This window comes from Rhamphochromis longiceps, linkage group LG10 (genome assembly GCF_057381845.1).
Source record: "Rhamphochromis longiceps isolate RC_006_pf linkage group LG10, R_longiceps_female_GT1.1, whole genome shotgun sequence".
Lineage (NCBI taxonomy): Eukaryota > Metazoa > Chordata > Actinopteri > Cichliformes > Cichlidae > Rhamphochromis > Rhamphochromis longiceps.
Genome location: NC_140566.1, coordinates 3,736,865 through 3,751,970, shown reverse-complemented (window position 1 = coordinate 3,751,970; position 15,106 = coordinate 3,736,865). Strand labels below are relative to the sequence as shown.

Below are 15,106 nucleotides of genomic sequence, written 5' to 3'. Positions count from 1 at the left end.
TTTCACTATTAACATAATATTTGGTTTAAAAATCTGTAGTTTTGGTATGTAATGTTTTGTAATGTGTCATCTCATAATCACAGAGTTGATTTGGGAATTTTCTATCTGTGCTGATCTTCTCCTCAGTCATGTCATCCTAAATATAACTATTACTGAGTCATCAGCTCAAGGAAGTAGTTGCTTAACACACCCACTCTACGATACTTCCCCTCCACAGCCTATATAACACCAGACTTCAATGTATGCACACAAGTCAAAACAGTGAAGAAGTATGAGGTCTCTCACCGGGTGTATTCTGTTCAGTCTGGCGACTGCAGTTCTCTCTGTGCCGCTTTCTGAAGTTTCTGTGGAAGATGAAAGTTTTGCAAAGGTATGTATATGTTTCCTTTGCTTGTCCTATAATTGTAACACAAGTCCTAGGATTATGGGGTATTAAGAATATTGTTCAGATCTCATGTTTTTTGACAGAACTACCTGAAGAAATTCTTCAACCTCACAGAGGAGGAGGGTCCAGCTGTCAGAAGGGGCATCAGCCCGCTGAACAAGAAGCTGGCTGAGATGCAGAGATTCTTTGGTCTCCAGATCACCGGGTCTCTGGATGCTGACACTTTGGCCATGATGAAGAAGCCCCGCTGTGGGGTTCCCGATGAACAGGTCGCTCGTTTCTCCATTTATGGAAAAAAATGGCAGAAACGCAGCCTCACATACAGGTGAATGATCTAAAGACACAACATAACACACAACCTGAGAAAATGTGACCACACTAATGATTTTCTTGATTATTGTTGTGCTCTGCAGGATAGAGAACTACACACCTGACATGTCTGTGGCAGAGGTGGATGCTTCCATAGGCAAAGCTCTGCAGGTGTGGGCCAAAGTCACTCCACTGAGGTTCACAAGGATCTACAGCGGCATTGCTGATATTATGATCTCCTTTGTTCGCCGGGGTGAGTGCAAATCTTTTTCAGCAATGGAAGATGCACTCAGATAACATCATTATTAAAAATATGAGTCTAAAACAATAGAAAATAGAGTATGGATAGGTTACTCAGAATCAGAAAATCCTAAAGAAATGATGTACTTATACACACGATACCTCTAATCGGCATTATATTGTATTACATAGAGTTATATATGTTTTAGATTGACTGTTTGAATCCACTTGGAGATAACTATTTACCAAATGTTTCATGTCAATGTGTACACAAAATGGTTTGTAAATTTTGGCTTGTTTGCCTTATTTAACAGAACATGGTGATTTTAATTCCTTTGATGGGCCCGGTAACACTCTTGCCCACGCCTTTGCTCCCGGTGATGGTCTTGGAGGGGATGCTCATTTTGACGATGATGAATCTTTCACGTTCCGCTCAAGCCGTGGTGAGGTTTTCACTTATCATTTTTCCTTTTTTGATCTTTACGTGCTTTACGTGTGATTTTAGAAAATAACTGCATTGTCGCACTGTCCTGTAACCGGCCTGCCATTATGTGTTTTCGGCTTCAGGCGTCGTCCTCTTCATTGTCGCCGCCCATGAGTTTGGTCACTCTCTGGGCTTAGGTCATTCCAATGTCCCTGGTGCCCTAATGTACCCAACGTACTCCTACAGAAACCCTGACACCTTTGTTCTGCCTCAGGATGATGTTAGGGGCATTCAGTACCTCTATGGTGAGTACTGAGGGTCTGAATATTGCTTTGGTATTGCTGCTCGTTTTGACCTTTGGTGGATTGTGAAGCAGGGCTTCCCAAAACGTATCTTTTGAATTCTAGGTTCAAACTCTAGGAAGGATCCCTCTGTGGATGATCCCAAGCCTCCCACTACTCCTGATGCCTGTGATTCTACCATGGTATTGGATGCTGTCACAACCCACAGAGGAGAGATTATCTTCTTCAAAGACAGGTTTCAGATATGCGCCGCAGCAGAGTGCTAAAACATCTAAATCCACAGTTTAGTAATGATTGTTTGATGGCTCATGTTTGCCTCTATTTATTATCAGCTTCTTGTGGCGTAGCTTCCCCCAGAGCCAGACTCCACAGCAAAGCCTCATCAGAAGCTTGTGGCCCAGTGCCCCTGTGGACATCGATGCTGCGTATGAGAGCCGACAGTTAGACACAGTGTTTCTGTTCAAAGGTACTGGTTTCTCCTTATCTATGTAAGAAACACATTCCATATTTTGGAATCTAACTTAAGCGTTTTCAATCGTTTTCTACAGGTCGCAAAGTGTGGGCCTTCACTGGCAACCAGCCCGTGCGGGGCTACCCTAAAACACTAACTGCTTTTGGTCTGCCAAAAGGAGTGAGGAAAATCGACGCTGCCCTTCATGATGTAAACTCTGGCAAAACTCTCTTCTTTGTAGGCAATAATTACTTCAGGTGAGTTGAAAGTTTACCAGTTCCAATTTTCACTGTGAACTACTCTATACTATTAACGTCAACTGGATCAATCTATTTTCTGTTTTTCTCCAGTTATGATGAGTCCAGAAAGACTATGGAGCAGGGATATCCCAGACTGGTGAATCAGGCCTTTGCAGGCCTGACCAGAAGAGTTACAGCAGCTTTCCAGCACAAAGGTGAGTGGTCCTCACTGCTAACCTGAAATTAGAGATTTTAAAAAAATGTCTTGTCAGACTAAAAGTCATGCTACTGTCATTGTAATTTCCACATTTTTAACATAACAGCAGAACCAGAAGCAGCTCTAAAACCTCTTGAAAACTCTTTAACTCTTAAACTATATGCTCCAGTGTAAAACCGAAAAGTAGCACCTACTTTATAATGAGTCTAAAAACATAACCTCCCCGAACAACAGTTAAGTATTAAGTACTGAGCTTAGAGACAGTAGTAGGTGGATTTTTTTGGCAAAGTCTGCTGGCTGTATTTATGCTTTAAGCTAAGCTAACCGTCTTTTAGTTTAGTATAACCAACACATGAAAGCAGTGGCCTCATGTATATCATTGAATTAAGACAATGTATTATTTTTGTGAACCATTTCTTTAACTAGTATTTAGACTAACACTAAGCCATTGTTCTGCAGGTTACACTTACATTTACAGTGGACCCTACATGTATGAGTACGACCTGGGGACTGGGACACGGCACCGTGTGTTGAGGAACAGTTACTTCCTGCGCTGCACGAACCCCTAGATGAATGGGTCTTTGTTTTTACAGTATGTAGTAATTGTGCAAACTAAGACAAAAATCTGTAAACAAAGCCTACAGTATTATTCAAGTACTTCACTGAAAACGTTTAAACTGCACTTTTCTCAATTTCTTTTTAAACATATAATAAAAGTGGGGCTTAAGGAGTCAGTACTATGATCTATAAATATATGATCTACACATCCTTGCCTCTGCTAAATTATTTTGATCCCAGGTGGACACAAAATCTTTGCCCTTGCCTGAGTAATTCATTGTACTTTAACAACAGTTACAGCTCAAATAAGATTGTTTAGTGCTGCAAGTTTTGCTGAAACAAAACAAAACAAGTTTATACTGGAAACAACTAAATTAAAAACTGATATTGGTATCCTGATATGACTGAACACCCTCTAAAGATTTTGAGAATATTAAAGAGAAATTGAACCACTGACCAAGTAGTATTATGTTAAAGGGGGATTTAATACTGCATTGTGCTATAGCTGTAGACGGTATGAGATTGATGAGCACTGCATTAAGTAATTAATTTTGAGAATATTTTAATGACCTTCTAAATGCAGCTTCAAATTTATTTTCTAAATGTGTTTTGTTGTAATTGCTCAGATGACTTCATTTTAAAAGGAGCATTCACTAATAAATACACGAAATGACTTCATTGTCTTTAGACTGTTGTTTCTTAACTATGATATGAAAAATGCCTGTATGAATTTTAAATAACTGATGGCTACATGTCTTATTTATATAAAAGCTGAACTGTTTAAAAACATCTGATACTTTTTGGTTATTATATCCAATATAAATAATACATTCTCACACAATATAATAAATACATAACATGGTTTCTTGGCATAACAACACATCTGTACGGAGCAGAATGTCATGGTCATGGGTCATTGATTCAGTGCTTTGTGTTCATGGACTTCTTGACTAATCATTATGATGTTTCTAGAGTGACTTATATTTATTAGTTTAGTTTTTTTTTGGAAAAAGGGGAAAAAACAACCTCTGCTTACCACACAGCCTGACACAGAAATCTGTACATAGACACCCCCCCCCCCCCCCCACACACACACACACACGGTGCTGATGAAATACCCTGATGTCCTGCTTCAAGGCTTTTCAGACTGAAATCAACATGTTCTTGTTGATGAAGTGAACATGCATGAATTCCTTTACATGCAGATCTAAGGAATATATCTCCCCCTATAGACACACACACACATTAACATTGTAATGCTGGTCTTATTCACAACACTGGCACTGAATATTTCCATAAAAAATATGCAACTAGCTCATTATAAGCTTTAAAGTCTTTTCCACAGCATTGAAACATAGCTGCTAATCATGTTAATAATCTGACCTTTGCTGAAGGTAAGCTTGTGCTCCATATTATAGCGAATACTTGGATTATAATTCTTTAGCTGATCAGATAATGATCAGCTTGCCGTGCAGGGAATTATGTGTCATTTTGCACGAAAATACTTTTGCATATTTCCAAATATGCTGACAACGTATTAACTGACTCATTGCACTCTCTAACCTAGTCTGAAATAGTTAATACCAGCAATTAAACTATACATTTTAAATTGTTATTATTTTAAGGGAAACATTAACCTAACCAAAGATACAATGGCATAAATTGGGCCTCCTGCTTCTTTGATTTCTTCTTCGTACTTTCCTGCCAGACAAAAAATGCATACTGGAAGCAAGGAAACAAAACATAAGGAGTGAGGGGATGAGTCAAAACACAACAAAGAACAGAGGGAGAAAGATGCAGGCAATATATACAGATAGCAGATAAGGATGGAAGAAGGAACAGGTGGGAAAACAGCTGACACTAATCATAGGGGACGTATATGGGAAGTGAAACTGAACGATGAGGGACTATCAAAATAAAACAGAAAACCAACACTGAGACATACCAGCTTGACACAGACAAAAAGGAAGACAGAGACAGGATACAGAGGGACCAGTCAGACATGTGGTAATGACTGGGGAACAGAAGATAAATAGACTACAGAGGACAAAATATATGACGAGAGAAAATAGCAATGCACTTGTAATACACACACCCCAGACTTAAATACAAGAGCCCAAACCTCACACGAAACCCAAAATACTGACTCAAAGTCCCTGGACCATGAGAGAATCAATTTATATTCTACAGCCATTTATTCATTAAGCAGAAACGTTTCCTACTGGCACTTAAATGAATAAACAATAAACAGTGGAACTGGAACCTGTGAAATACTGTAAAATAAAATATTTATTTATATTTTTTATTTCAAGGTAAATGTGATTACTGTGTGTTGATCTTAATATATATATATATATAACCCAATATATTTTATTTAAGCAATACACATTGGATGTTGTGGATGAAACTACAATAACTACAATGCTTAGCCAAAGATGACGTAGGAAGCACACCTCCTCCTGTGATTGGCTGATGTGTTTATTCGTGCGCTGCTGAAGGTGAAGCGTTAGTCAGTTCTGTGTCTCAGTCCGAAATGTCATCCAGTGGACTTTTAACCATGCACGCTCAAATCTGTAAACGTCTGGTAAGTGATGGGCTGTGAAACTGTCATCTTAGGTTTGTGGTCATGTTGTTGTAAGAAACAGGAAGGCTAGGCTGGCAGCACAGGGCCCTGGTTAACTTCAAGTAGCTGTGCTAACCTTGCTCTGTCTGTGTGTGTGTGTGTGTGTGTGTGTGTGTGTGTGTAGCGTCCTTGGCAGGTTAAAGTAATGCAAACACCTGAAAACATACTGTACTTGTAGCTGGTTGGTCAGAGTACTTTAAAGAAGCAGTAGTAGTATGCTTTACTGGCTTCAATACAGTCGACAGTGTATCAGAAAGGACTAGTTGACACCAAAACAGGCTAGCTATAGCATCAGCTGCAGCTAGCTTAGCGCCCACAAAGAGTACCATTGAAACTCTAGCTCCTGTCACTTCATTAGGCAGCTGATATTACCTGAATACCTGCCTTTATTGTCATATTTTTCACGGTGACAGTTTTATTCTGGAGCTTGATTCTAACGTGTGATGTTCGGGTCTGTGGGACACCTTTTCATTGTTTAGTAAACGTCAAGTTTTTCAGATTTATCATTATTTCAACAACGGCTAATTTTCTGTGAAGAACATAAAATAACCCATTTTAATGATCTCGCACTGTAATCGTGTTTGACACGTTTCGCCCCAGTTATGACAGATGGCTTAGCTGCTGCTTCTGGACAGGTGAAGCGGCAGGATTTGGGTTTGTTGTTGTTGTGTTTGTTTGTTTGTTTGTTTGTTTGTTTTTCCCCGGGACGGAGTCATGTGCGCTGGTGTTTGTAATTATTAAGTGAATGTTTTTTAATTAAGACAAACGGCCACGTGCACATGTAAGAAAATTAATACTAGATCTCTCATTGTTATTTATGCTGTGGATTGTGAAGACTAATATAGAGTATTCATTCACTAAAACACCAGAAAGTGTAATTGAATAAATATGATTTTATTGGAATTATTACTTGCTTATGCAAGTTTTTTACTTTTAACAGAAAATGATATTTGCTGCATCAAGTGGCTTCACACACAGTCTAACATCCTGCACATTCAGAAACTTATTATTTTGACTGTAGTAATGAAACCAATGAAAATTAAAGAATTGTTGTGCTATTACTATAAAATATAATTTGTTACTATTTTTTTTTTTTAAATAATTGTCATTACAAATGAGTCCTTGACCTCAAAAAACAAAAAGAGAAACTTCTCTTTCTTTTTTTATTCCCACTAATACTCTCGGTGTAATTGTGTCATAAAAAACAGGAGAGCTGCATGCAGATGCAATTTCAGTGTGATTAAAAACGCAGACGCAGACTGACACGTTGCAAAAGTTCAGGAGCAACCTCTTAACTGTGTTGTGTTTGCTTAGATTCAAAAAGGTATCTAAAACATCAGAGCTGCTTCTAGCTTTGTTTGGCAGTGTGGAACAACCTGATGATGGAAAGTGTCAGACGACTAAAACATCAACTAAACGCATCCAAACTCTTTTTTTTTTTTCTTTTTTTTTTTTACAAAGCTGAGGAGGTGACTTGGAGGGAAAAAACCAGGCCAACTCAGTCTGAAAGCTGAAAACCTGTGTGGCTGTCACAATCAATATAGCCCTCGTTTGTCAGTATGTTTAATTCTATAAATTGTTTTAAGTAAGTACTCTGCTCTTTATAGTCACAGCTTGTTGTCTTTAACAGTCTCAATGTTTTTCTTTCCCTGTTTGTGTGGGATTTAGCCGCGATAACACATGCTGTTTTCATAATTATCAATAGCCTGATATAACAAGTACCCTTATTTAGACTTGTGAAGCAGCTGCCTGTGTTATTGTTTCACAGAATAGGGTTATGAGACTGTGACAATAGTTAAAAGTGGCCAGCAGATGTTCTGGTGGAGACGGGTGTCAGAAAGTTTCAAAGCCTCAGGACGTTTGAACGTTTCACAAAACCTGTTTCTACTATGTGGTGTACATATGGTAAATGGCCTGTATTTGTATAGCGCTTTTACTAGTCCCCCCTAAGGACTCCAAAGCGCTTTACACACACATTCATACACTGGTGGGGCAGACTGACAGAAGCGAGGCTGCCATATCGCACCATCACCAACACCAGTAGGCGGTAGGTGAAGTGTCTTGCCCAAGGACACAACGACCGAGACTGTCCGAGCCGGGGCTCGAACCGGCAACCTTCCGATTACAAGGCGAACACCCAACTCTTGAGCCACGATCGCCAATGTGTGTTTTGTGTTTCTGCTCGTGCTTTTTCCAAACGAGGTTCAAACATTTCAGTCACATTCATCTGCCTGTTCTCGCATTCTTGTAATTCTCCATATCGTTGAAAGGATTCTCTGAGGAGTTTTAGGACTTTTAGATAAGAGAGAACATTTGGAAGATAACAGATGGGAAGAGTTTTCAGAACGTGAGTCATTTTGCCTTTATTGGATAGAACAGTGCAGAAAGTAGACATCAGCGCAGGGCGAGAGTGAAGGGGTATAACACACAATAAATGATCTGGGGCTCTAAATTCCATACGTTGGTCACTTCCTCAGCCAGGTGAGCCAAAGCAGCACCATCAGTTCAGAGTCTGAAAGTGAGCACGAAGACAGGATTTGACACTGAACACCTGCCCCAAAGCAAACCCTTGGATATCAAAAATGGTGACACTGAATAGTCTCCTCGTCCAAAGAATGAGCCATTGAGCTTGACTGGTAGCATCGTGCAACCAGGGCCAAGACAAATGGTGGTCCATCTTGTGGAGGGCATCAAAGCTGATTTTTACTCTTCATCCTAGATCCCATCTACAAATATACCAGTGTCAGTAGATGTTCCCTGATTTGATCCTTAGCAACAGAAAGACAAGCTGCAATGTGTGTTTTAGAGGTGGACGGCAAGTAGTACATATGTAACACACACTGTTGTATAGGGTAGCACAAAAAGGCTGCTTGTAGATGATATATCAATCTGTTGAAAGATATAAATGTCAGTAGTGATGACAGTTTGCTGCCTTTATATTTGATTCAATTTTCTATTTCTATTACATTTTATGACCAAAAATCAAACAGCATATTTCATAAATGGGCTTCAATAGAAGTAAATGACCAAATATTAACCATATATATGGTCTATCTATATTTCTTGGACTTGGGGTAAAATAAACATCTGTTAAGTACTTTTAGATACGTTGTTATTGTTGTATTGGTTAATAAAAACCCTAAATGTGTTGGGTCCATCAGATCCACAAAACAAAGGTCAGACACCTGTCATAAGCATTATATCAGCTGAATACTTATGTTCACTTATTATTTATAACATTTATGATCTTGTCACTGTAGGCTCACAAGTATCTGTCAAGAACCTACACATCTCATCCTTCCCTCAATGTAAGTACTATCACTGAGAGCCTGCACTGATAGTTAATCATCTGTAGAGCACAATAACATATATACACTAAATTGTATGGTCATAGGAAGTCGTCATTGTCAGCGCAGTCCGCACTCCGATGGGATCCTTCAAAGGCAGCCTAGCTTCAGTTCCAGCCACCAAACTGGGCTCTATTGCCATCAAGGGGGCCATTGACAAAGCAGGTATGTTTGGCCACTTCACTTTCACTGCTCGGACGGATCCACTTTCCTCTGTTGCTTGATAAACATCGGCTGGCGCTGTGTCCATACAATAGGTTGAGTATCTGTCTCTCATGAGTGGAAACAGGGCTGCATTAAAACTGAGGCAGCTGTGCATGTTCAGTATGTTGCCTTTGTGTTTAGGAATTGCTCCGGAAGAAGTGAAGGAAGTCTACATGGGCAATGTGCTTCAGGCTGGCGAAGGACAGGCCCCCACACGACAGGCCTTGCTCGGAGCAGGTATGACCTCTCGGCTATATTTAACCCACAATATTGATACATCTGTGGTGCCTTGAGGGATATTTTTGAGTCTGCAATATGAATTATTCCCAATTTCTTGAGCTAAACACTGTTTTTTGAATATTATCTCTTGACATTGGAGTTCAAATGTGCATCCAAGCAGAATCCAGAGCTGGTGAGAAGTTGTCTTCATCTAATTTCTGTTATAGTAAGAATGATGTCTCTGATTGCCTCTACAGGACTGACCCTCAGCACACCAGCAACAACCATCAACAAAGTCTGTGCATCTGGAATGAAGTCCATCATGATGGCAGCTCAGAGTCTAATGTGTGGACACCAGGTATTATCAGCATTAAATATGCAAGGTGTAACAAAACACGAGTGCAGATTCTTCTGAAATACTGCATCTTTTGCTGTCATGCTAGTACTCGATCACAGATGTGATCCTGATAAATGCATAAATGCACGTGTTTATCAGGACTGAAAGAAACTTTTGTTTATAATGGGTTATTCTGGCTTTGTAATGCAAATTACTCTGACTATAGTTCTATATGTGTGACTTAGGATGTGATGGTGGCAGGAGGCATGGAGAGCATGTCCAATGTACCTTATGTGATGGCAAGAGAGACCCCATCCTACGGAGGAGTGAGGATGGAAGACCTCATTGTGAAGGACGGACTCACTGATGTCTACAACAAATTCCACATGGTGATCCTCATGTTCTACTTATTATTGGAAAATTATAAGGCCTATGTGCATTTAGAGCATTATAATATTGTTGCTCTCTTACAGGGTAACTGTGCAGAAAACACAGCCAAGAACTGCAAAATCAGCAGAGAGGAGCAGGATGCGTACGCCATCAACTCTTATAGCTGCAGCAGAGCAGCGCACGAGGCTGGTGTGCTGGCAAAGGAGATAATACCTGTTACTATTACCCAGAAAGGTACAGGAAGATATACCATGTTTGTCTCGGCCCAGTGACTTTAATTAGTGTTATTGCACAGCTAATGTTGTTGATGGGGTTTTGCAGGCAAATCTGATGTGGTGGTGTCTGAGGATGAGGAGTGGAGACGGGTCGACTTCAGCAAAGTCCCCAAACTGAGAGCTGTGTTCCAGAAAGAGAACGGTAACGATGAGTTATAGAGCAACATGAAGCTGTGTGAAGCATCCACATTCTTCTTGCACTTTAACACTAATTAAAATAAAACAAAAAGATTAAAAATGAGATTTTCTTTAATATTTTTAACTAAGACGTGTAACATCAGACAAATACAGTGTGTACTGTTTTTATTAAAATAACTTAAAAAAAATTGTACAAGTAGTTCTGCTGCTACAGGAAATGTTAATAACAGTAATGTGGTTGCTCATCTGTGCGTTATTAAAGGTGTAATTTATTTTGATGGGTCTCTTGTTATTTTTTTATTTTGCTGTTTTCAGGCACGGTGACAGCAGCCAATGCCAGCACACTGAACGACGGAGCTGCAGCTCTTGTTTTAATGACAGCAGATGCAGCAAAAAGACTCAATGTGACTCCACTGGCCAGGGTTGTTTGTAAGTTTTTTGTGGACGCTTGCTTCATGGAGAGCTTTACTGTTGGTTTGCTCTTGGTTCGCACTCACAAGGAGAGGAAGGAGGCAGTGCTGGTCGATATTGCTGGAAAAAACAAAAAGACAGTGTAAAACCTAACCCCAATAATTACCTGACACCATATGATCAAGTACTTGGTGACAGTGGGAAAGAAAAACATTTAACAGGAAGAAACCTCTGGCAGAACCACATTGACCACATTTTTTATGCTTTTTTCAGAGCATTTAAAATCACAAGAAAACAGCAAATAAGTTTAAGCATTGATATTCGTTAGAGGCATCTTTAAAAGAGGGTTATTGCAAACCCAAAGGCCGACTGGCTCCAAATAGTTGGACCTGTATAATGAACTGGGTAGAAGCTGACTTGATACATTTGACCATCATTTGTTCCAGTGGTATCTGTTCAACTATCTTCATTAAAGTAACAAAAATCTGTCATAAAAAATCTTCTGTTGTTAAACCGTTAGCTGGCTTTGTTTAGTTGTTGTTTTTCAATGCATCCATTTGAGTCTGACACCAGTTCTTCAGCATTTGTTTATATCAAGTCACGGTGGTAAAATGAACTCCTTTTGAAATGAAAGTGTTTCTTGTTTCCTCCTGAGAGTATCTTTGGATGACTTTTGGTTGCCAAACAGTTCATATATATCTGTACATTCTCTGATTTGTTTTACACAGCTTTTGCCGATGCTGCAGTTGCACCCATTGATTTCCCCATTGCTCCTGCATTTGCTGTACCAAAGGTGGGTTATAAGCATGTAGTCTGGCACTTACATTTTCTAATTATTTTGCAACAATGACACAACCCCCAAAAACATGGTTTTACAGATGGAGGCCACCAACAGTTTTTCCCTCCTCATCTTTTCAGTTTTTTCACTAGTTTGATGAGACTAGTCCTCTATTAGGCCAGTCTCTGTATCACCTTATGCTTTTAGTAGTCTGAGGCAATACTTGGGACCCTACAGAGGTTACACAGGTAGACCAACTCTGACAGGGTGACACATCAACATCTGCCATTGACAGAAGGCTTTCTGTGTCTCCCAGCACAATTTCAAGAGCATGGGAGAGATTCGAACAGACAGGCAGTTACTTTAGGATAGCTGGACTGGGCCATAGAAGGTCCTTAACCCATCATCAGGACTGGTGTCTGCCCCTGTGTGCAAGGAGGAATAAGATGAGCACTGCCAGAGCACATCAACAACTCGTGTAGGAGGTCACTAAAGAACCCAGAATAGCATCTAAAGAACTGAAGGCCTCACTTCTTCCAGTCAAGATTACATAATATAAGAATAAGCCTGACCACAAATAGGAGAGTTCCAACGACAAAACCACTGTTGACCAAAATAAACACAAACTCCATTTTTCAAAAAATATCTTGATGATTTTGGTAAATAACCCAAAACCTTTGGGAAATATTCTGTGGACATGGGAGACAAAAGGTGAACAAAGAATTCAACCAAGTCCAACCTGAAAGGCTCATCATCAGTTATCACAAATGCGCGATCCTGCTTCTTGCTGCAAAGGGTGACACAACAACACAATGACATCATCATTTAGAAACTGCATGTCGTATTTGCCTGGGTTATATTTGTTTTGTGATTACTAAAGATTGTTCATATTTATATTTTTAGGTTAAATTAAAAGTATATACAAAAGCATAATATAATAATTATTTAGACCCATATATGTGTATGACTAGACCCGTGTGTGTGTGTGTCTGCCAGGTGCTGGATGCAGCAGGGCTGAAGAAGGATGATATTGCCATGTGGGAGATCAATGAGGCCTTTAGCGTGGTTGTGCTGGCTAACATCAAGATGCTGAACATCGACCCAGCAAAAGTCAACGTTAACGGGGGAGCTGTGTCACTGGGACACCCCATTGGGTAGGTGACACAACAAAATGTTACAACTTGGCTTTAACTCACCTGGTTCTTCTCAAAAGTATTTTTTTCTAGTAAATGTGTTTACATTTGTCTGAAATATTCAGATGTGGCCCATAATATTGCAAACAATACATCATAACTGTTTCTCTTCGCAAACAAGAAACCTGACACGTGACAGCCCTGCTAACCTTTTTGGCTTTGTCAGAGTTAATTATTTAACTGGAGCAATGCTTAACCACAGGTATGTGGATCTTCTCTAAGCACTGACCTTAGCAATTGAGACTTTGTTGACTATGCTTAAAAAGCCAGCTCTGTGCCAACAAACCACATAATTTAAATTAACTCTACAAATTCTGCGAAACAGTGTGCTCAAATGTCCAGCCTGACTTATTCTAGAAGCTTGTCAATGGCTAACAAAGGTGCCATGGCCGAGATTAACTTGCTAAGAGACATTTAAGCAATATAAATAGGTGCGTATGTATATATTTGAGCCTGTATATATAGTATTAAACATGCATAGATGAGAGAAAATCCAAAATAAATTCAAACCTGTTTACCCAATTTATTGAAAGTCATTGAAGAAAAATCTCAGAAAAATCATTCCACTCTGGAAAAAGAACAGTCCAAATTAATCATTCCCAAAATGACTATTCATGGCAGGCTCAGCCTACGTTTGAAGCCGCCGAGGTGTTCGATGGTGGGGCTGACGTGATGTCACTGTTATGAATGAAATTTGCCACAGTCCAATAACTCCAGCCGTACTTATCTTGTCCGTTTAACATCTTTATTGCATTCCATCAGTTGTATTTATTGTTCAACAGTTCTCTTTATCCAACCTCATTTATCATAAATCACAACAGCATAGCGGTCACAAACTGTTTGCTTTTTCCGACCAAACAACATCTGACACTAATTACGTGTGCCTACCTTAAATACAGTCCCATGTTTGATTTCTGTGCACTTCTGTAGTACGCCATGGCTTTTTAAACCTAGAGTAGAAAAGAAACTATTACCCTCTATTTCTCTTTCCTCTGTCAGGATGTCTGGTGCAAGAATTGTGGGTCACATGGTGCACAACCTGAAGTCTGGTCAGTACGGGCTGGCGGGCATCTGCAATGGAGGCGGCGGAGCTTCTTCCATTCTGATCCAGAAGCTGTAAGAAGACCTGGCAAGAAGCTTCTGTTCCTTTAAGAGTGTTGAACTGTGCAGTGACTGTCTGCTGGTTCCAAAGGACTCTCACATCTATAAGCTCCTGTTAATTGTGAAGAAAGAATCTGTTACGTTAATGTCAGCGGCCTTAGCAAACAGCAACACGGGACTCCTGTGATGTCGTGACTCCAGTGTACAAAACACTCCTCTTGTTTGAGAACACGTCTTGTGCAAAAAATAGAATAATGTTTAACTCTGGTTAAATAAATAGTTTTTTGAAAGCACTGTCTTGTTATTGGTCTGTTGTGAGCGTGTGTATTTACTGGGTATTACTACAATTACCAGTTTGTGTTGTTTTTCAAACTGGCCACTAGATGCCGCAACTACCTTTCTTAAGTTAAGTTGTTCTTACACTGGATACATAACGTGCCAGAGATAAGCGATAACATTGACTGTGCTCTGTTTGGCTGCATTATCTGCAACAGCAATGTCTTTTTAACCTTTTGAAATTGGGGATTAAAGGATCAGTTTGCCTCTGATTATAAGAACTGCACTTTTCCCCTCTCTTAAATATTCTCTGCCTGAAGGGAAACAAACATTTGTCTGTAATGATAAAACATGAATTAAACTATATTATTTATATTAAGACAAGAATGTAAAACAAAAAAGATGCTAGACAGATACCATTTTTGATGGCTAAAGCATTTGTAAATATTCACAAGGTAATCCATGTCTTTAAATAGACAGAATTCGCCCATAGAGTTTAGTGGACTCATGTTTGTGGGGTGCGGTTTAAGTGTAGTGTTGCTGGAAATGTATCATGTTTTTCCCCTGTGGGTGAACACCTAGTCAGGATATGCTGCTCAGTAAAGGTAAGTTTCATCAAAACCGGGGGAAGGAGGGTGCAATGAGTGGTTAGCTTTATGCAGGATGTTTTGTTTCCTCTAATTAGCTTG

At 39.6% G+C, this 15,106-nt stretch overlaps 2 protein-coding genes across 2 annotated transcripts; both read left to right on the top strand.

Moving 5' to 3' along the window:
• The first annotated feature begins 248 nt into the window (after positions 1 to 248).
• On the top strand, positions 249 to 3,871 carry LOC146660157 (collagenase 3-like). The gene is made up of 10 exons (XM_085419914.1): positions 249 to 370; positions 469 to 710; positions 799 to 947; positions 1,249 to 1,377; positions 1,502 to 1,663; positions 1,766 to 1,895; positions 1,993 to 2,126; positions 2,209 to 2,368; positions 2,462 to 2,565; positions 3,027 to 3,871. The coding sequence occupies exons 1-10, from the start codon at positions 272 to 274 to the stop codon at positions 3,134 to 3,136; spliced, it is 1,419 nt and encodes a 472-aa protein (XP_085276040.1). The 5' UTR covers positions 249 to 271; the 3' UTR covers positions 3,137 to 3,871.
• A 1,710-nt stretch (positions 3,872 to 5,581) lies between these two features.
• acat1 (acetyl-CoA acetyltransferase 1) lies at positions 5,582 to 14,434 on the top strand. The gene is made up of 12 exons (XM_085419917.1): positions 5,582 to 5,709; positions 9,009 to 9,056; positions 9,143 to 9,260; positions 9,441 to 9,536; positions 9,776 to 9,876; positions 10,101 to 10,244; positions 10,329 to 10,479; positions 10,567 to 10,662; positions 10,974 to 11,087; positions 11,798 to 11,862; positions 12,844 to 13,001; positions 14,040 to 14,434. The coding sequence occupies exons 1-12, from the start codon at positions 5,659 to 5,661 to the stop codon at positions 14,158 to 14,160; spliced, it is 1,263 nt and encodes a 420-aa protein (XP_085276043.1). The 5' UTR covers positions 5,582 to 5,658; the 3' UTR covers positions 14,161 to 14,434.
• The last annotated feature ends 672 nt before the right edge of the window (positions 14,435 to 15,106 follow it).